General features: G+C 36.5%; 1 protein-coding gene across 2 annotated transcripts in view; it reads right to left on the bottom strand.

The window, feature by feature from the left end:
• The window catches only part of Prkd1 (protein kinase D1), a 286258-nt gene that overhangs the window by 50698 nt on the left and 212537 nt on the right, over positions 1-23023 (bottom strand). Inside the window, exon 5 of one of the 2 annotated variants that reach the window (XM_057783083.1) lies at positions 16832-16855. The exons of the other annotated variant lie outside the window; for it this stretch is intronic. Coding sequence (XP_057639066.1) covers positions 16832-16855 — 24 coding nt within the window. The remainder of the gene's footprint in view (positions 1-16831; positions 16856-23023) is intronic. 2 annotated transcript variants of the gene reach the window in all.

Below are 23023 nucleotides of genomic sequence, written 5' to 3'. Positions count from 1 at the left end.
ACACACCTTAAATAATTCTTTTATGCTGAATATTGGATGAAAAGTGGAGCAAAAAAAAAAAAATGTCCTTACTTGCTTTAAGAACCTCGTCTTTTTAATCTTATCTGGCTAATTTCAATATTGGAACAACTATTGACAAGTTATTAAATCCCACCGGCATAAAATGCATTTTCATCTCTGGCTGACCCAAATTTAAGTCGCTTATTACTCAGCAGGGGAATGAATGGCGACACACAAGCTGCAGCAAAACAAAATCTGACATGAGGTTTCTGTTTGGAATATCATGTCCACAGTTACATTCATAACTAGAATTCAATGATAGAAACATAAATCCTTCCTGATGGCCAGAAAAGGGTATTTCCCTCTAGTCCATCTCTAGTCCGATGGTGACACAAACACAGTCCTCTCTATCAAGGACTCACAGTGACCACACTCCACTGGGATCCAAGAGGGACATTTATCCTTCTTCCTATCTTCAATTCCAGTCATACTAGACTTACCCTTTGTCCAGCCGGAGCTTGCATATCTAAGTTCCCCCCACACAAAGTATCTAAATCCCTTTGGAACTCAACTCATGATGCAGACCCAAGATCCCAGCAGCTCTTCCCTTTCAGTATTTCCTTCTAGCCATTCTCTACTCCTCTGAGATTGCCCTCAGCAGAAGAGTCCTCTGCTACTAACCCCACAGCTATCATACTTGGTTGTAATTCAGAAACCTGGTTAGGACCTGGAGTGGAGAACAGCAACAAAAAACAGAACACCCATCCAATAAGGACAAGACATTTACACACACACAGAGGTCCCCACCCCCCAGCAAATTCAAATGCCATAGCTCCAGACACACAGATCCTAGTACAAACACACACACATGAACAACCAAGACAATGTGCTTCCTTCAGAACCCAGAGACCCTATTGGGGGAAGACCTGAGGAAAGCAATGTAGCTGAAGCGCAAGACACAGGCTTCAAAATAGTAATTATAAATATGTCCAAGGACCTTAAAAAAGATATAAATAAATGAAGAAGACCATGAAAACACAAACAAACAGTTGAAATAAAATAATGAAAACAATTCAAGGCATGAAACTAGAAAACATAGACTTAAATTAACTGGAAATGAAAAACTCCAGATGTCAAACTAAAACTTCAGAGAGAAGTCTCACCAACAGATTAGAAGACATGGAAGAAAGAATGTTAGGTCCTGATGGCAAGGTAGAAGAAATGATAGGTCAGTAAAAGAAAACATAAAACATAAAAAACATAGGCACAAAATATCTGTAAAATTTGAGACACTATGATATGAAAAGACCAAACCTATGAATACTAGAGATACAAAAGAAACACAAGTCAAAGACAGAAAAATAATTACAACAAAATCATAGAAAAAAATTTCTCCAACATAAAGAAAGAGATTACCATAAAGGTATGATAGGTACATGGAATAAAAAAAGAAAATAGCCACAATGCAGAATAACCAAAACACTAAATGTACGTAACAAACAAAGAACATTAAAAACTTCAAGGGAAAAAGACCAACTCACATATAAATGCAGGCCCATTAGAAGAATGTTTGGCTTTTTAGTAGAGACTGTGAAATCCAGAAAGGTCCTGGATAAGTGGATTAGAACCTATAAGAAACCATAGATGCCATCTAGCAAGAAAAACATCCCAGGATAAATCAAATTTAAACAATTTATGTCCACTAACCTAGCAATACAGAAAACACTAGAAGGAAAGCTAACTATACCACGAGGACACTAGGAATAAATAATCTAAGAACAGTTAGTCAAAAGACATCAGGGGCCATCTATGTAACAATAACAAAATAACAGGAATTAATAAACACTTCTCATTAATAACTCTCAAAACAAATGGTCTCAATTCCCCAACAAAAAGACATAGACTAACAGATTGAATTATGAAGCAGGATCCATCTTTCTGCTTCATCCAAGAAGCACACTTTACCATTAAGATGTACATCAATTCAGGGTAAACAGTCAAAGCTACAATGGACCTAAGAAGTAAGCAAGTGTAGACATTTAAACACCTGACAAAAAAGAAACAAAAAATAAAAACTTCAAAACAAAACTAATCAGAAGACATAGGAAAAAAAAAACACTACATACTCACTAAAATGAAAATATACCAAGAGGATATTACATTTATACACCAAACAAAAGATCATCCAAGATCATAAAAGACTGACTACTACAGCTAAAATCTGTGATACAGGTGACTTCAACACCTAACCCCAACCAATAAACAGGTGAACCAAACAAAAACTAAACTTAGAAACATAACAGACATCTACACAAATACTGAAGAATTGAAGAATATACTTTCTTTTTAGCAGCTCCAGTAACTCTGTCCAAAACTGACCATATATTAAGGCACAAAGCAAGCCTTAATATATTTGATAAAATATATTATATATTATATGTATATGAAATGTATTTATATAATTTATAAATATATATATATATGAAATAATAACCTGTGCCCTATCTGATTACAACAGATTAAAACTAAACTAATGAAAATTGGGTCAAGACAAAAATCAAGAAGGAAATTAAAGGCTTTTAAAATTGAACAAAATGGCAATGTAACATACCAAAACCTATGGGCCAAAGTGAAAGTAGTTCAAAGAGACACCACTATAGCACTAAGTACCTACACTAAAAGAAAAAAAAATGAAAAATCTCATATTAGTAACTGAACAACACACCTGAAATTCCTAGAAATCAAGAAAACACAATACCCCAAAAGAGTAGATAGGAAAAGATGATCAAGCTCTGAGATGAAATCAATGAAATATAATGAACAAAGAATACAAAAACAATCATTGAAACGAAGAGTTGGTTCTTTGATAAAGCAAGCAAGAATGACAAACTCTTAGCCAAATTAATGAAAAGAAGGAGGGAAAAAGTCTAAATTAATAAAATTAGAGGAAAACAGAGGGGCATTGCAATCGACTCTGAGAAAATTCAAAGAGTCATGAAGACATAATTTAAAAATCTATATTCCACTAAAATGGAAAACCTAAAAGAATGAGTAAATCGATCAACATACACAATTTTCCAAAGGTAAATCAAAATGAAGAATGTAAGTAGACCTATAACCACTAACAAAATGGAGACTGTAATTAAAATTTTCCCAACCTTTAATCCTAGAATTTAGGAGGCAGAGGCAGGCAGATCCCTATGAGTTTGAGGCCAGCCTAGTCTACAAAATGAGTTACAGGACAACCAGGGCTGGTACACAGAGAAACCTTGTCTTGGAAAACCAATAATAACAACAACAATAATAATCTCCCAACCATAAACAACAAACAAATAAAAAAGCAGACAAACAAAAACAGCTCAAGTCAGATGGATTCATTTCAAAAGGATATTAGCAAAATACACTGTATGAGGAAATTTAAATAAAAATATAAAGGTTAATTACTCTGAAAAGTTTTGCACAGATGTTGTGGGAGTGAACAGAGATAGGCCAAATCTTATTGAAACAAGAATGACAAATTTATTCAACCAGTGACTTCAATGCTACAGAAGAACAGTTTATTGCACGGATTAATTCAATCCAGCGTATTTTATAACTGTGCTGTCACTGGGCAATTTTCAAGACCCCAGTACAATGAAAGGGACATTTTTTTCCCACAGCTGGAAAGTTTAAGAACAGAATAAAAAATGAGCTGATGTCCTACATCCTTAGCAGACTGATAAATAATCTCAAATGTGGATAATTCTAAAAGACTGTATCCAAGTCACGCTGTGTTCATTATCCTTACTTTAAGCTGTCTAGGTCTGAGCTATGTTAAAGGACCGACATAACATGAGACTATCTCTAGAGCACAGAGCAACCTCACATGAAAGAGCAAGAAGGGATGTTCTCATCTCATCCACAACTTTCTGCTCTTAAACTGGAAGAACTTGAATTATTCTCGAAAAGTCATACAATTTCTTACTTTCAAAAGAAAGTCACTTAAGAAATTAGGTCAAAATATTAGAAATTTAGGGAAAAGAGACTGGCTGCCACTCTGGTCCAAAGGCTACATATAAGTAGGCAGTGATGGGATTCACTTTGTCACATGACACAACAGAGCAGGGGGTCTGCCAGGTCACAGAAGCTATAGTCAGAAACTGATCTTAATTGATATAACACAGTGAACATGGGAAAAAAAGTTACTCTGGAACGTCATGGTATCTGAAATTTTAAAATCAAGTGGTGTCTCACCTAGATATGTCTACATTTATTTTTTTTATAAATAGTTTCAAATATAATTAATATTATCTAATATGACCTATATTCCTAAATGAAAAAGTAAGTTTCACAGTCTTGAATTAAAACACATATGCATGGTATAATATGTATGTATGTATGCAGAAACTGACATAATGATGGCAGAGGGAATTTGAAATCCCAATTTCTACCAGATAACTGGCACCTTAGAAAAAGGAGAATAGAAAATCTGTCTGAAGGCCAGTTTACAGTACTGTACTTAGCTTCTGGAACCCTACATACACACACTTGTGTGAGAGTGACGTCAGAAGAGAAATGTAAGAGCCAAGGCAAACGGAAAGACAAGGTCACTACCTGCTGATGTACTAAGGGCTCGTATGGCCTTCATCTATTCTTCAATTGTACACCAAGGGCTTTACAAGGTAAGACTATATAAACCACAGAAGAGCAACAGATGGCAACTCCACAGCTCACGGGACAAGGCCGCTACCCTGTGACACACACAGTGTGAATCACACAGTGTCCAGGAAACAGCATTTCTGCATTCCTCTCAGCAATTGTTATTTTAAACAAAACTTTAATGATGATGTGGACAGAACCTGAAATTAAACTTTTAAACATAGTATAGCCCATGGTTATAATTCTTCCATCCGAAGTCTGAGAAAGGATTGCCAAGTTCTAGACCTGGGGTAGCTAATAAAGTTTTGTTTTAACAAAAACAAACAAACAACATTCTCATAATTTGAGATGTGTGCATTTCAAGATACTCGAGGTAACTGCAGCATTAAGCTGGCAATTGAGAGCCCTGATGCAGAAAGAGCTCTTTTGCGCCTAATGTGTTAGATACAGAATAGGGTCTCTTTAATTCCTTAACTTACTTCACTGCTTTTTATTATTCACATATTTAATTCAATATATTATAGTACTCAAGAGTCTTAGATTACATTTCTTTCTCACATTAACTTTCGCACAGAGAAAGTTCCTCCATACCTACCAAAGAAATGAGGGTTTTTATGGGTTTACTTAGCTGGCCAATTTGTGTTTAGGTGGATTTCCATTGCTGCTTAAGGCCTAGTTTGGCTTCATGTATTTAGTGAACTTGGACAATCTGCACTATAATTTTTTCTTCATGGAACAAGAGGAATATTGAAAGGCTCTGGGAACAGAACAGCTGTATTTTGTTTTATTCTGTTTCATTAATATGTTCAGAGCAAAAACTGGCTCCAACTTCACAGAACTGATTTCAATTACCTTCTCTATAATTACCAGAAGCTAATGCAGAAGAATGCACTTCAGAAAATTTACACTTTATATTCATTTTTGGTCTAGTGAGTAAAATTCCTTGTGTCAAATTTATATCAGGATCAATGTAGTCATCCAATAAGATTGGGAGCACATGCATGCAATTACTTGATTTGGCAAACTCGATGATGAAAATCATGAAGTGCTGTTTCCAACTCAGGGTATCACATAGATAGGAAGAATATCAGAACAGAACAATGGTGGAAGTTTAATTTTAAATCCAGAAATAAATAGTAAATATAAGTAAGATAGAGGTTTGTTTTTTTTTTTTTTTTTTTTTTTTTTTTTTTTTTTTTTTTTTTTTTTTTTTTTAGTTCAGCTTTCTGAAGTAACAACTCTCACTAACTGTTTTGTGTGATATGACTACCCGCCATTGAAGCCTCTGCACTGGAGGCCTACTTAGAAAGACAAAATATCCTGCTTTGACGGAGAAGGATTGGCTTTTCACTTGATACTTTACATTGATGACTTAGCAAGGTTGGCGCTATCCCAGTAAGTAATGCCCCGATTACATCATGGGCCTCCTAGTGCCAGTTCGTCTTTAAATATTTAATGGGATTCAAACATTTTCTCAACACAGCATATTCACTTTGAAATGAAAACTTCATTAGTTCATCTGGAAAACTGAGTGGAAAAGTTGCCTGGCCTTGGCTTTGTTTATTGCTACTCAAGTAAACATCAAATTCAAGCCTTTATAAAAAAATAAAAGCCACTTTACAGAAAAAAATATTGTTCAAACAAAACCCTACAGCACTCCAAATTGCTTCTATTTATTAAATAATATTCAATCCACAGAGCCGACTATGCCTAGAGTTTGGGGGAAACTCTCAAGTTAAGGAGAAACAGAAAAATAGAGAAGTGCATACAATGCAGACATTTCTTTATTGATTTGTCCCTGTTAAACACAGCAACAAAGCCCCCAAGAGAAGGGCAGAGTTTTAAATTTTTTTATTTGTTTGTTTGTTTTTCAAGACAGGCTTTCTCTGTGTATCTACCTGTCCTGGTACTCACTCTGTAGATCAGGCTGGCCTTGAACTCACAGAGATCCACCTGCCTCTGCCTCCTGGTTGCTGGGATGTCATTAGCCACCTTTCTGGGGTAACTTTCGCCGCAGCGCAATCACAGCCGGTTTTTATGTTTCAGGGTAGGGGAGTGAGGATTAGGAGGCCTTTGGCTGCTGAGCAGTCCCTGTCCTAATTCAACCCTTGACACTGAGCATCTTCCTCACAATTTCCATCCTAGACCCCCAGAATAACAGGAGGGGTTTAGGGAGCCCTACTCTCTTGAATACCATCAATAAAGTTTACTGCACCCATGAAAAAAAAGAAAGAAATGTTAGGTAGGAGGAGCTGATGTTGGATTCCCCTCTGTATGCTGTGAATACCATTGGTTAACAAAGAAACTCTCTTGGCCTGCACAGGGAATAGAGGTAGGTGGGGAAACCTAAACTGAATGCTGGGAGAAAGAAGGTGGAGTGAGGAAGAAGCCATGGAGCCACTGTCAGAGACAGACACACTGAAACCTTGCCAGTAGGCCATGAGATGAGCCTCGTGATAAAATATAAAACAATGGAGATGGGTTAATTCCAGATGTAAGAGCTAGCTAGCAATATGCTTATGTAATTGGTCAAGCAGTGATTCAATTAATACAATTTCTGTGTGGTTATTTTGTTTCTTGGGCGGCTGGGACGAACAAATGACCTCCTTACAACAAGGAACGGAGATAAGAAAGAAACACAGAAAGGCACAGCATAGTAATAGGAGAATACCTCAGCAAATACTGAATTTGCCCACATTTATTTTGCATACCCTTTTAAACCCCAATACTAAAGGGGGAAAGAAGGAAAAAGACTGCTTTAACATGATACAGAGAACAACCAGAACAGTTACTTGCTCCAATATTTGAGACATCAAGCCATTAATTCCCGAGCAGAGCATCTGATGTGTGGGGCAGTGAACACATGCTATACCAAGCATCCTGCAGGCAGTCACTCCCTAAGTCAAACCTCCTGTTTCAAAAGAAGAAGCAGAAGTATTCTTGAATTCCTAGACCTTTGGTCAGGGTAAAGTGGATCCATCTTTATGAGCCTTCTTAATGTCCTAAACACCAAGTACCCACACTGTAGGTCAGGATATCTTGTTTTGTAGCCATACCTGTTGTCAACAACTTTGAAAGTACAAAAATAAGCTCAAAGTCTCTGACCTTCAGACAAGGTGAAATAGGGTTACATCTGTAAGTGGCCCAATACTGGGATTAAAAGTGTGTGTCACCACTGCCCAGCTAAGAGCAGACTCTTACCTATAATTGTCTCCTACAACTGTAAAGAAGCAATGGTGTTACTATTTAAAATACATAAAGAAATAAAAAAAAAACCCAGACATCAAGAAAATAAATATCCCAATTAAAAATGGGGTACAGGACTAATCAGAGTTTTAAAAAAGGGACCACAATTGCCTGAGAAACACTTAAAAGAAATGATCAACATCCTTAGGTATCAGGCAAATGTAAATCATAACTATATTGAGATTTCATCTAACAACTGCCAGAATGGAAAATATCAATAAAACAAGTGACAGTTTATGCTGGAAAGGATTTGGGTTGAGGGCAACACTCATTTATTTATTGCCGGTGGGAATGCAAACTTGTACAGCCATCATGGTAATCAGTGTGGTGATTCTTCAGGATCCTGGGAATAGATCGACCTCAAGATCCAGTTATACCAGTCCTGGACATATACCCAAAGCACTCCACATTTTATTACAGAGATTCTTGTCCATCTATGTTCATTGCTGGTCTATTCAGAATAGCCGGATTCAGAGACAGCCTAGTGGACATCAACAGTGAATGGAAAATGAAAATGTGGCACATTTACACATGGGATATTATTCCACCGTAAAACAAACAGAACCAAAATCATGAATGTGTGTCTGCATATGAGCATGTGAATGTGTTTATCATGCTTTTCCATGTGTTTTTTTAAAATTCTACTCTAGTTCTAGATTTTTATTTGCCTCTTTGTTTTCAAAAGAGAGTCCAGAAAGAATGCATGGCTTTGAATGGGTAAGGAGGTGGGGTGTATCTTTGAAGAGTTGAAGGAGGAGAAACTGATCAGGATACATTGTATGAAAAAAAATACTTTTAATATAAAAAGGAACAATATGAATCAGGCAAATAATATGCATTTCTTGAACTTCTAAAAATATGTTTTCACAAGGCATGCGCATAAGAACAATGGGTAAAATATTTCAAGACATACTCGAAATGTCTTACTTAATGTTACATGAAGTGTAACTTTGACATATTTGTTTTGTTACACAGTGACATACTTATATCTATGCCAAGTCTCACGTGAACTTAACATCAGCAATTAAAAATTTAATCATGATATTTTAGCTATTTTTTACTTTATGTGATTGGATGATTTGTTTGCATGTATGTCTGTGCATTAAATACATGCAGTGACCACAGAGGCTGGAGAGGACATCAGGTCCTCTGGAACTGGATCTATGGATGGTTGTGAGCTTTCTATGTGGATGCTGGGAACTGAATCAAGGTCCTCTGGATAATCAACACGTGCTCTTAACTGCTGAGCCATCTCTCAAATACAGCACTAGTAATGTAACACAAACCAATTCAAGGAAGAGGAAAAGAATAATTCATGGATCAAATGGATACCACAAAATGTAAAGTTTTAGAAAAACAGTCTTCTGCATGTGCTTCCTGCAAGTATAATATAAATAAGTTTAGATTTTCAAAGAGGACAGCCAGTCAAACAATATTTCTAACCTCATCTACTTTATACAACTTCCTGATTGTCCCATACATCTGATTTGATAAGAAATCTGTTCGGGCCACTGCTCTGAAAAATGAGGGTAGCAAGATTAAATATTTATAGGCAGTAATAAGGTGTGGGCCTTTATGAGATGCGATAAGGAATTATGAAGACTGCAATAATCTGGAGAAGACAATGTCACTTTGAAAGAGAAGGCTCAAATACTGCCCTCCCTCCCTCCCTTTCTTTTTCACTTCCTCCCTCCCTCTCTTCCCCTCCCTCACTCCCTCCCTCCCTTCCTTCCTTTATGTCTATAACTTTTATGCTTATTTCTTTTTGAGAAATGTATATATTTGTATCTACTTGACTGTAGATGTATCATATACATGTGTGTATACATGCTTGCATGCGGGTGCCCACAAGCACCATAAAGGAGTATGAGATCCCTTGGAATCTGAAGTAGAAACTTGAAACTGAGGTTGCAAGTGGTTATGAGCAATCATGTGGCTGTTGGGAACACAACCTGCATTGTTGCAAGAGCGTCCAGTGCTCTTAACAATTGTTCTATCTCTGTAGTTGTCCTTTTGGTTGTGTTAGGTAAGAAGGAAATCCAGGTATATAAATTATAAAATAAGGAAATCTAGATGTTGACAATGTAGAGAGGAAAGTGAAGTAAAAGATGACGAAGATGGGTTGTGCCAGTTACCTCCTCTGGGGAATAAGTCTGGTTCATTTAGAACTTTGAACAAGGTGATGATAAAAAAATCTTTGATAAAATACAAATAAATATGTGAAACCTTGTAACTCCTTGTATTATCATCTCTATCAGTTAGGCAAGAAAACTCACTCACAGAAGATTATAAGTATTTGACTCAACTCACATAGATTTTAAGTGTAACTATGAACTCATGTAGTTTTATTTCACAAACAGATCTTTTTCTCTTTACTTGTTTGTTCCCAAATTCTTTAGTTCTTTGCTAATAGGTCACAAAAATAACCTTATTTCCTTCATATGAGTGAATAAAGAAGGCACAGGACACAATGAAAATAAACAAACGTCTTTCATACCAAAATGCAACTGATGTGCAAATGCCCTGAAGACTTATCTTTGACCTACATCAGGGATTTTCAATTATGTTGCTAGTGCTCAACAGAAGGGATCTGAGTCATGGATGTTTTCTGGAACACAATAACTAGTTGATTCAGCAGCGTTTGTGTGGAAGAGCCATTCAGTCAGCTGCCTAGTGTCTTATTCAGGTACTGTTTTGATTAAACAGTATGAATGATGATTCTACAAAACCACACCCAACTATGGAATTGGAAACAATTCATCCTTGATTCCATAAGTCTGAAGCTGTACAGATATTCCACAAAACCAGGCAGAATAGCCCAAGTCCCCCCCTCCCTTAATGCCCTCAAGTAGGACCAGTTCTAATTACCAAGTTTCCTGGGACAAACACAACTGGAGGTCCAAAGAGACACGACTAGATATAGGAAGACTGGGAAAGAAACAACTCTCTGTGCCTCTTTATTACCTTTATGTACATGTAACTTTTTCTATCTTTCTATCCACTCTTCCTTTCTCCTCAGTATAGAGGTCTCTTCCTACTTATCTTCAATTCTCTCACCATCTTCTCTGAGGGGTCCTGACTACTTCCTCATTTTCTACTTTTCTCTAGGTCACACCATTCTGTCTCCTGTTGAGTACTTGCTGAAGCCTGAAGACAACTGTTCTACCTGCTTGTTTTTAAATTGTCAATAGAATAGAAGAAATTTTTAGGGAAGGACCTAGTCTACCTTACTCTATTCAAATTGTACAGTTCTGGAACCCTGCTTCACTCAAGATTCCCATACAGAAAATGCCCATAGAGAAAGCTTCAATCAAGGGTAAGCTACATTCACAGTGGTGGTGAAAGATCATTCAGAAAGGTGTTTACCTCAAAGAACTACGTTTGGTGACAACAAATTGAGTCTCATCAGGTTTGGCTCTATCAATAAATAAAAATATGTCAAGGACAACGAAGCCCTTCCTATCTGGAGACTACCCAGAAGGTTCCCTGATGAAGCTCTGACACACAATTTTGAGGTTATTTGGCACTAACTAACCCCACCTGTACTTAGTGCTAGAAATACATATGAGAAAGCTCAGAGCTCAGTTACTTTGTGAAGAAAGATGAAACAGACATTGTTCCCCAGACATTTCCCTTTACATAGGGAGTAAGAGAGGTTTCCAGCACAGTCTTTGACTAAGGCAAATATGAAGCCACGAGAAATGAAGTTCACATAAGAGCACACGTGCTGTGTAGAAGTTAGGATGTTTTGCTGAGTCTCAAGGTTTTTTAATTGTGTTCTGATTCTATGCCCTTTGAACTTCATGACAAAAGTGCTAGATAAATGAGTTTGAATTCTCAGTTGGATGTCCTAAATACATAGTATAAATAAAAGCTGATCAAAACCTTCTCATAACCGTTAAAAGGGTTATTATAGGGCAGGGGAAAAAAGCATACCCCCTACTTAGTGGTGACGGATGCTGTGTTTTACAGCAGAGATTTCACTTCTTAATGTTTGCAGCCATTTATGAAAGCTTTCAAAGTAACGACACGTAGAATACCCTTGGAAAAATAGAAGGAGATCTAGATTTGCTGAGTGTTAAAGTAGTCTTGGAAGTTACATTTACTTTCTATTGCCTCAGTCTTTTGAGTAAACAGAAGGCGAGGTCTTAAGTGATCCACCCTTGGCAGGAAAAGCATCAGAGCTGTGGAAGTGTTTCCACAAATTGCAGGTCCTGTTCTTTTAAATGTGAGTTACCAATAAATACCCTGTGAGCTGGGACCCTGAAAGGAAACATGATATAAGCAGGTTTTCCTTGAAAGTTAAACAGGAAAGCAATGCAAACTTAATGTGATGCATTCTAAATCTACAATTGTTTTTTTAAGTGGCAAAGGGTGGACATTTCCATTTTGAAAGAAAATGAATGCATGCCCACAACTTCTGCTACGGAACTTTAAATGTCAGGCTGAATCGACGTATAGAAAGTGATGGGGGTGGAGTGGATGACTATCCAAGGAAAATCAAGGACATCAATTTAGAGACATTTAGTCTTGTAATTGAGTATTTAACTCAACATGAACAGTCAGAGGCCTGGACTGAGCTTATTTGCTGATACCAAGAAGGAGCTGAGAAAGTATAAAGATGGCCTAAGACTTAAAGACTACTATCTTCCTCTAACAATCAGCCATAAAGACACTTGCCCATGTTAATTAACGTCACACTGCAGTGCTAGCGCACCTGTGTGAGTGTGTGTTTGTGTATGTTTCACTTCCACAATGATGTAATAAGACAAGATGAGATGCTTAATATAAGGGCTTTAACTTTCACCTATATGCTTCTACTCTCCCAAGAACTGAGTTTTGAAAATATAAGAAAGCACTAACTAACTATTAGTGAAATGGCATGGCCAAAGGAAAAAATAGAAATAGATTATTACCCAAATTTGGGCTCTTTATAGAAAACGACACTTTTAGATCATAACTTCTGGATATTGCCTTATTTTATATTTTACAAGTTTATCCTGAAAAGGAAACTCTTTCCCTGAGAAAGGAAGGCAAATTGGCTAACTTAGTCCAAGTGACTTCATATCCAAAAGTTTGTCTAAGAATCATGGAAGGCAACTAAATATTTTTGAGTAGACAAATATTAAATATAATATATGAATGGCCTTATTTATGTGTCCATGTGTTGTGAATGTATGGTGCACATGTGTCATGGTACCTGTGTGGAGGTCAGAGGACAACTAGAAGGAGCACATTGCCTCTCCACTAGGTGGGTCTCAGAGGTTGAACTCAGGTTGTGGGCTTGGGGATGAATACCATTACCAGCTGAACTAACACTCTGCCACTGAAAACACAAATATTTTTAAGTTAGAAAGTCATAGGAGATCCATTTCTAACTTTCCATTCCTTTCTTCCCTCATACTTACTTTCATAGCAAACTTTTCATATTTTCCTGGGTATAGGAATTCCCCATGACACACAGCTCTCACATACAACGTGAGTATTCTTTATTTCAGCTAAGAAATCAGTAGCTACAAGGGGCCAGGAATGAAAAGGTTATCAACTTGGCTATACCTGGCAGGATGAAGGTAGGAGAGAGAAAATGTCTACTGTTGTGTCCTGGGGAGCTTTGTAGAGGCCATGAAGCATTGCCTGAGGGATTATTGGGGCCATCAGAGCCTTTGTTCAAGATCCAACTCTTCCTAAAACCTAACAAAGTATGGACAAGCAAAGCATGATGTCCCCTTACAAATGAGTTTCCTGAAATTCTGCCCAACAGTGATTGCATTTATAAATAGGCTTCTTAATGTTTCTATCCAGAACATAAATTAATTATGTAGATGTTGCACACAGGTTCCACTGAATCTCATCATGCTACAATATACTGAGCCTTATCACGTTAATTTACTGCAGGGCTCCTTCCCCATGGATACATCACTCTTCATCTAGGCTTTGGTGGTTGGGAAGTACATAAATAAATTAACTCTGCACACGGCTCTTCACTTAAAGTGCACACTGCCCTGGTTTGTGTTTGGACAGCTCACTTAGACAGCAATCAAGAGAAACCTTGTGACACCTGGCAGAGTACTACAGGACAGCTACGGTGCATTTATAAGTGGAAAATGACTTTAATTTAGATGAGTCACCAGGATTCCTGGAACTCCAGAACATAAGAGTACCAAGTACGTGCCTCTAGATAGATATTGGCCATGTTGAAAAACTCCCTGGAAATTTCTATGAAACTATCCAGCCAAGACTCTCTTGCCTTTATTACATGTGAGTTAGAAAACTTTATGAAAATGACAAGCTTATGGCAAACTGTTATTTAAAAAATATCTGTGCTCCGTAAGAAGTTAAACTGAATGTAGTTTAAATTTCACAAAAACTAAAGTTTGAGGATATAAAACAGTCAGACAAAAGACAAGCTTTTAGAATGAGCTCTGTATTTCCTACAGTTTCTCTAAGGTAGTCTGAATGTCAAGAAGAAACAAAAAGCTTTGGATTAGGAGAATTCAATTTCGGTGAAAGTAAGTTTCTGTAGAGGCTGTCAACCTCAGAACTGTACTAACAGATGCCCTTCGAAGATACTGAAAGCATTTAAAACAACTTTGATTAAACTTTTTAAAAAATAAATCTATTTTTATTTTTATTTTCTTTTGTTTCTTGAATTCTAATTTTTGTCTTTCACATTATATTGTGTCTACAGAGGTTACCTACTACTTCAATTCTTTGTTTTCAACCTTGGCTTCCCATCCTTTATTGCAAGAAACAATCACTCCACTCTCCTAAATCATTTGACCAGAATGTTACGTGTCTCTGTCTGTTCACATCAATATAATTTCAAAAGGCTCTGGATTCTATAAAACTGAAGAAGAATAAGTGTTTTCCATGTTGAAGAAGTAATCATACTCTAGCCTACAACACATATAATTATTATTTATTAAAAAGAAAATTTAAAAACCAGTGTGAGAGAAAACACATGCAAAACCCCAGAATAGTCTTTCATCCTAGTCTGATAGACAAAGGTAGCTGCTTAAGATAGGAAGACTGTTGGTGGCAACTAGCAAGTCAACAGCAAATGGGAAAGGGACAAACACCAAAAGGAGGAAGGATGGTTAATGCATGCATGCAGCATTGTTTCTCTTTACCAGTGAAGAAATAACTCTTAGACACAGGAGGTTCTTTCTCAAACCATCAAAATAGGAGGAACAAAATTTTAAAAAACGTTCATAAAACCTATTTTTGTAAAGTATGAGAAACAGAAACTATTAAACACATTAACTAGTAGAATTTTAAATGTAAGCCTCTACCATTTTCTTTCAAATAACAATTTGTTCAAAAGTATATATAACACAGTTGGCTTCTAGGAATCCAACAAAAATAATTCGTTCAACAAATTCTTAATGAGACCTAACAAATATTTTATGAGCCTTGAAGAAAATATATATAAAGATGCTTATTCCAACAACAGCCACCACGAATATAATGGATGGAAGTTCCACACAGGGAAGACAAATTATCCTACGTGGATACACTGACCAGGACATACTGAAAATAGAAAAGTCATCAAGAGTCATCAAGTAGTGGTATTCATCTACGCACACAATTATTGGCAAAATACATTGCAGAGAAAAAAACTTGTCAAATTCCATGTATCCTTCTCCTTGTAGACATTAATGAAGGTAAAATTGGTTATGACTTTGAAAAATTGAGTACAAACGAAGTTCTAGGAAAAAAAATAGACTCTGCAGAAAGTTCATCTTATTCCCTGCAGGGGCTGGTCTTTGAAGAAGGTCTGCTTGCCTTTAATAGCGGCAAGTTCCACAAAAGCCAAAATTTCTCTTCGTTCTTCACATCCAGTTCTTGAATATAAAGAGTGAGGAGGGGATATGCTTCCCACTTCTTCCGATTTTCATGACCTAAGGATGACTCAAAGGGAAATGTATGCCAGAAAACTATATCTAGAGTCACTCAAGGAAACAAATTACAAGAAAATAATAATAAAAAAAAACAACATTTTTTTACACTGGGTTTTTCTACATAGGGTCCTTTGGGTGGGTTCACATTGGTATCTTCCACTAGAGTACTACAAGTTGATCTAAGCATGGAAACGAATAACGGCGCTTGAAGCTTATAGTTTCCGGAGAGACAACAGTGGTGGATCACCTTCCAATGCCATGGGGCCAAAGAAAGGGAAATAAATACTAGCAAGTCAGTTGGCTGGAGAACATGACTGTAGGTTCTTTCATTATTCTTCTGCAAAAGTGCTATTTATTATTTAGGACAGATAAAAAAGTCAATTTTAGAGTTTTTAATTTACACTTTTTTGGAGGAAATTTGTTCCACATCCATATACAATTTCTGCCTCGATTGAAAGCTTAATATTTCCACTTCCATGTTACCTCTTAGAAAAGGACTAATAGTTTGTGATAATACACACTGTTAAAGAAAATGTTCTATAAAAATATCCAAGTCAAGAACTAGAAGAGGTCAGGTTCATTTTCAGGCACTCCTGGCTCTAAACCCTATGGTCTCAAGCCAAAGCAGGAATGGAGAGACTGTGTCCTCACTAACCTGGTTCTACGGTATCTAGGATAAAAACACAGTTTTCTGGGGTTCAGAGATTTCAGCTCACAGAGCACCATAAAACTTGTCTTTTCATTTTCATAGACAAGACACCCATGTTAGGAAATCAAGCATTTAGGGGCAAACTTTGACCTGAGAAATCAACTGTTATTATTTTAATGACTAGGTCGATCTTTGTCACTTTGAGGATTATGGGAATTCAAACATTGACAATAAGAAACAACAAACAACAGTTGTACCTCAGGGCTCTGCATTCAATGGACTGAACTGTCATCCAAACTCTAACCGTTAACCATGAATGCCAAATATGGACTATTACAAGGTGAAGTTGAAGACCAGGTTACAGCATATTCTTAATGCCAGACAGCTTATTACCTACCTCAAAGCCAGGGCTCACAGGAGACTGAAACATGAAGTTGAAAGAGCAAAGAGCAGGCAAAGGAGGAGAATAAAAGGAGAAAAAGACAGAAAAACAAAGTTACTAGCGAAAAGCAGTGCGGATTAGTCAATGATATTTCACATAGGCACACATGTCATCAGACAAAACCAAACTGCTACATCAGTCAGCTTTGTGGCCACAACAAAGTCCCATCTAGAAAATACTTTTAAAGTTTAAATGAAACAGGAGCCACTAAGCCACAGATGCAAAACATTTTGAGATTATGAGTAGTTGTTTAAAAAAAAAAAAAACCAAAAAACTATGGTCTCAGTGATGAGGGGTGGCTCTTGTACCTTGTTGAAAACAAATTAGAGTCAAAATGAAGTATTTTTGACCTTTAAGTAAAAGATTAGGTTTTCTTCACAATAATTCTTGATCTTAATGTGCGATGGATTAAAAGGTCATTAGAGCAATCAAATGTTGCATAGATGTTATTTGCCCACAGGTGAGAGTGAGCTGAAATGTACTTACTATTTGTTTTGGGATGGCAAACAAGGGATGGCCAGAGGTAAGAGGTTTAGGAAGACAAATACAGGGCCCAGAGAAACGACTTGGTAGGTAAGAGCAATGGCTGCTCTTCCAGAGAATGAGGGCCCTATTTCCAGCATCCACATGGTGGCTCACTACTGTCTGTAAATAAAGTTTCAGGGGAGCGAATGCCTATTTCTGACCTCTCTTGACACTGGGTGTGCAAGTGATGCCCAGATACACATTCAAGCAAAACACCCACACACATAAAACTTTAATAATTATTTTAAAAAGGAAGGTAAATGTCTCACGATTAATAAAAACTCATAGACACAAATTGGGGTTCAACCTGAAGGTCAGAGAAGCAAAGCAGTCAGCCACTGACTCTTAACGTCTACCTCAGTCCGATATGGCAATCCTGCCTCCAGGAATCTCAGAACCAGACTGTGTCTGAGAGCTGTCTCCTCCCATCATATATTCCTCTCTGGAGCTCAGATTAAAGGCTTGCAACACTGCTGCCTTGTTTCTATGGCTAACTAGTGTGGCTACTGGGATTAAAGGTGTGTGTCCCTACCGCCTGATAAACCTATAAGGCTGATCAGTGAGGTTGTTTTACTCTTTGACCTTCAGGCAAGGTTTATTTATCAAAATACAAATGAAATATCATTATAGACAAATATATCTATGGTGTATTTTTTGGCTCATTTCTTGATTTCTGATCTCACTCTAAATTAAAATACCATTTGAAAGTAAAAAAGTACACTTTGGTATTAAAAGAAAAGTTTCAATGTAAAATATAATAAATATATTCTTTTTCATCTTTCCTTTTTAAAACAAAGGGAAATATGTAGGCAGTTTTTCTATTTGATAACTAGAAATCAAAACAAAAATGAACTCCGGTTGAAACATTAAAAACCATAGAACTATACCCTGATGTTTGTGATTTTCGTCCTACTTGTTAAATAAATTACTGTACATTCAGAAAAATCTTATTACTTGTTTTTGAAAACTCTGTTTCTTGATTTGCAATATGCTGCCATTGACTCAGGGACATTGGGAGCTTTGTACAATTAGAGGGAGGTTTTACCAAAACAACTCGGCAGCCAGTACTATCTGTGCAGTGTGTGTGCTGATGAAAATTACCTGGGAATTCAGAGACAACAGCTTCTCATTGGAACATAGATCCAAATGTGGCTTTTGTGGGAAAAAAATCATGATTTTGTCTATAGGCACCATTATGAGACAGAAAAAAATACCAAGTCTCTCAATTCCCCAAACAATAGCCTAGTCAACTATGTATGTGGCATCTAAACATCACAGTTTTCCTTTAAATATTGGTCCTGCAGACTTCTCAGTCTGGTCTTTTATCAGAATTCATCCTTCATATTATAGTGTGTGAAGATGAACTAGGCAATATGCACTAACTAAATAATTTACGATTTCCCAAAGATTAGTTTTCTCATAAGATACTCATGGGTTTTATGAGGGTGAAAAGGGAATTCTGTATTGATTTAGTTTGAGACCACTGACTTCATTATTGCAAGATTCAGTTGACTATTAATTATGCTTAGTGATTATCATAATTTCCACTACATGGATGCACCAAGAGGCACTTAACAATTTTATCCGATCAAGATTGGCTTATTATCATCTTTTTGCATGTGCTTGTGTGTGATGTGTATGCATGTTCATGTATGCCTGGGCATCTGTGTGTGTGTGTGTGTGTGCGCATGCGTGTATGAATATGTGTGTGAATGTACATGAATGTACACGGATATGTGTATGGATTCATACAGAGGCCAGATATTGACTTTGGGGATCTTTTTTGATTATTTTCCACTTTATACTTTGAGGCAGGTTCTCTCACTTGAACTCATATCTTAAATATCCTCTCTTCTTCCTGAGCAATGGGATTACAGGTGGTCAATTATGCCCAACTAGCTTTCATGAGTACCCTGGGGATCTCAATTCTAATCCTCACATATGAGCTGTAAGTGTTCTATCCACTGAGCCATCTCTCCAGTCTTGTTTCCAGAAATTCTGTTAAATAATTGTTTATTTAGGAAAACACCAGAAAATATATAGGCAACACTGTTCTTTTATCTTGTTGACTTAGCATCATCAAACATTTCTATAAATCACCAAGCAAAAGACCCATTATTAATTACGGTACTCATTCTATATGTATTAATTATGGTGTAACAGCTTTTCTTTTGTCTTGGCTTAGTTTAAAGAAAGATCATATAATTTATAATCTTGTGTCTTTAGCAAAAGCTACTATACTGAATAGATATAGAGAGCAGATAGCCTTGTCTTGTTCCAGATTTTAGTGGAATTGCTTTGAGTTTCTCTCCATTTAATTTTATTTTTGCTATAAGTTTGTTGTAAATTGTCTTTATTATGTTATGTCCCTTGTATCCATGATCTCCCTAAGACTTTTTATCATGAAGTGTATTGGATTTCATCAAAGGCTTTTAGAACATCTAATGAAATGATGATTGTGTGTGTGTGTTTTCTTTCAGTTTGTTTTTATGGTGAATTACTTTGACTGCTATTCATATGGTGAACCATCCCTGCATCTCTGGGTTGAATCCGACTTGATCATGGTAGATGATCTTTCTTATGTGTTCTTGGATTTGATTTGTGAGTAGTTTTTCATCAATGTTCATGAGCGAGACTCATCTGTAATTCTCCTTCTTTGTTGAATCTTTGTGTAGTTTGGGTATGAGGGTGACTATGGCCTCATAAAATAAAAACAACAATACTCCTGTTTCTATTTTGTGGAGTAATTTAAGGAGTATTGGCATTACCTATTCTTTGGAAGTCTGGTAGGATTCTGTCCTAAAACTATCTGACACTAGATATTGTTTTGGTTTGAAGACTTTTAATGACTGCTTCTATTTCCTTAGGGTTTATACATCTGTTTAAATTGTTTATTGATATTGATTTAACTTTGGTAACTGGGACACTTTTCCTCCTATCGGGTTGCCTTGTCCAGGCTTGATAGGAGAGGCTGTGTCTAGCCTTATTGTATCTTGTTAGACCATGTTCAGTGAATATCCCTAAGAGTGGATCTGGGGGATAGGGGAGTTGAAAAGACTGAGGGGAGTGGAGGGAGGAGAAACTGAGGTTGAGATGTAATGTATGAGAGAAGAAAATTTTTTAAAAAGGCTACTACAGAAAATAATGTAAATCACATAAATAAATGCCATGAATTTCAGCATGCCATGGCACATTAGTTTTAATATTTCACCTAAACAATGTATTCCTTGTTGATAATTAATGGAAGTTTTCTAACCATATTTCTAAATCTATCATAATTGAATGAAGGGAATCTCAGAATTTAATCAATAATAATCCTGATATAATATTTGATCCTTTCTTCACATTACCGTTGATAAAATCTCCAACAACTTTGGATAGTTATAATAGTATACTTTAGGGTCAGTGGCTCTCAACCCGTGTGTAGTGATCCCTTATCACAGGGGTTGCATATCAGATATCCTGCATATCCAATGTTTACAGTATGATTTACCACAGTAGCAAAATTATAGTTAAGAAATAGCAATGAAAATAATTTTATAGTTGGAATCACCATAACATGAGGAAATGTGTTAGAGTTTCACAGCATCAGGAAGGCTGAGAACCACTGTTTTAGAGCATTTTAAAGTTGCAATTTATAAGAAGTAATGAGTATAAAGTTTCAAAAAGTATAAGTCTTGATGAGATTATGTATATATACCTGGAACTTCTTTCCAGATAAGATACAGAATTCTTCCACCTTCCTTGATAGTTCACTTCTGCTCCCTCCCAGCTAGCATCCCTCTAAGAGAAAGCATTATTTTCCTCTTCTTCAAGATAAACTGGATTTGCCTCAATTACAATTCAAATCTTGGATCCATAAATATAGACCCTTTATCTATGACTTCCTGTTGAGATAGGAGTCTCATTACGCTATCTGGAGTGATCACAGAATTTTATCTTTCATGACTGCATTTTGTTTTCTGATCATTCTGATCTGGAACTACAGTCATGAACTGCCATGCCCAGCTTGGTTTCTTTATTTAAATATTGCTTTGTGAAATTCTACTGTGTTGTTGGGTGAATAGTAATTTCTTTTTTTTTTTTCATTTTATTTTTTATTTTCTTTTTTTTTCTTTCTTTTATTAATTAATTTATTTAATTATTAAAGATTTCTGCCTCTTCCCCGCCACCACCTCCCATTCCCTCCCCCTCCCCCAATCAAGTCTTCCTCCCTCCTCAGCCCAAAGAGCAAGCAGGTTTCTCTGCTCTGTGGGAGGTCCAAGGACCACCCACCTCCATCCAGGTCTTGAATAGTAATTTCTTAATGACAGTGTAAATATAGACATAATCTAAGGAGTCGGTGTTGCTTTTATTCACATGTTTTCAGAGCTGGAAGGTGCACTGGTGGAATGTCAAAAATACATTTTCCTAAACAAGACCTACATCATGCCAATGGCAGGTGGCATGCCAACATGGATGTGGATAGCTCACATGTGCTTCCGAGGGAGGGAGAATCAGTTTTCTATGGGGACAAGTACCCTGATACATATTTTATTCTAAGTAAAAGGCATTCTTAATTTGAATGATGCCCAGCTGCTTGATTCATTTTCTTTTCCTCAGAGATTGGATTTTTCTTTAAAAAACTTTTCCCATTTCAAGTATTTTTATTTATTTGTCTTTACTATTTCCTAGAAAATCAAAGTACCTAGGATCATATGGTTGAAGCAGGTTAAACATATTTTCTAGGCTAGACATGGTGGAGCACACCCATATCCAACACTGACGAAGCAGAGGCAGGAGGATCTCTGTCATTTCCAGGCCAGTTATGTCTACCCGGCTAGTTCAGAGATGCTAGGGTAACACAGTACACACAGTGGCAGGCTGTGCCAAATAACAATTTTAAAAAATTCTATTTTCCATACGTATGTCCAAAGAACTCCCAAAACAATTACTGAAAGGTCTATTCTACACAGCAGTTCCATTCTGAATATAAATCAATCAGCCAATCTGCATGTACAGTTTCTGATTCTATTATAATATTCTGCCTGTGTGATACCATATTACCTTAAATGTTTCATATTTAAATACTGTGTAATACAGCATTATATTCAAGAAATTTAATGTCTGGCAATTCTCCAGTTTTATGTTATATCAGGAATTCTCAATTGTAACACCATTGTCATTTTGAGCCAGATACTGGAAAAACCCTGCGTGTTGATCTCTCTATTCCTGGAACTTTAAGTCCTGACTGCCTTGGAAGCTCACAGACACCTTCATATAATGGCTTTCTTCATTTCTGTCTTATTTTATTTAGAATTTACAATTGTTCCTTGTAGGAAAACTGATCTAACAAGCTCCTTCTTCACACTTAAGGACAAAATGAAGGGTTTGTGAGATTGTTGTCTAAGGTTAAGCCTCATATAGTTTGCTTTCAACTGACTCTTAACTCCTATAAATATAGAGATGAGAAAATGTAAAGAAATATAATCTGTATAATTATGGATAGCAGACAATTAAGCAAAAAGTGTACCCCACTTAAGGATCTTCTCATTTTACTTTATTTCTAATAACGCTGTTAATGGTTTCCCAAAAACGTATTGTGCATAGTTAGTTGCTCTATCATCAGCTCATTATACTGGG

The sequence above is a fragment of the Chionomys nivalis genome, chromosome 10 (genome assembly GCF_950005125.1).
Source record: "Chionomys nivalis chromosome 10, mChiNiv1.1, whole genome shotgun sequence".
In the NCBI taxonomy this organism is placed as follows: Eukaryota; Metazoa; Chordata; class Mammalia; order Rodentia; family Cricetidae; genus Chionomys; species Chionomys nivalis.
The sequence above is the reverse complement of the archived record's forward strand: the minus strand, read 5'-3'. Positions and strand labels throughout refer to the sequence as shown.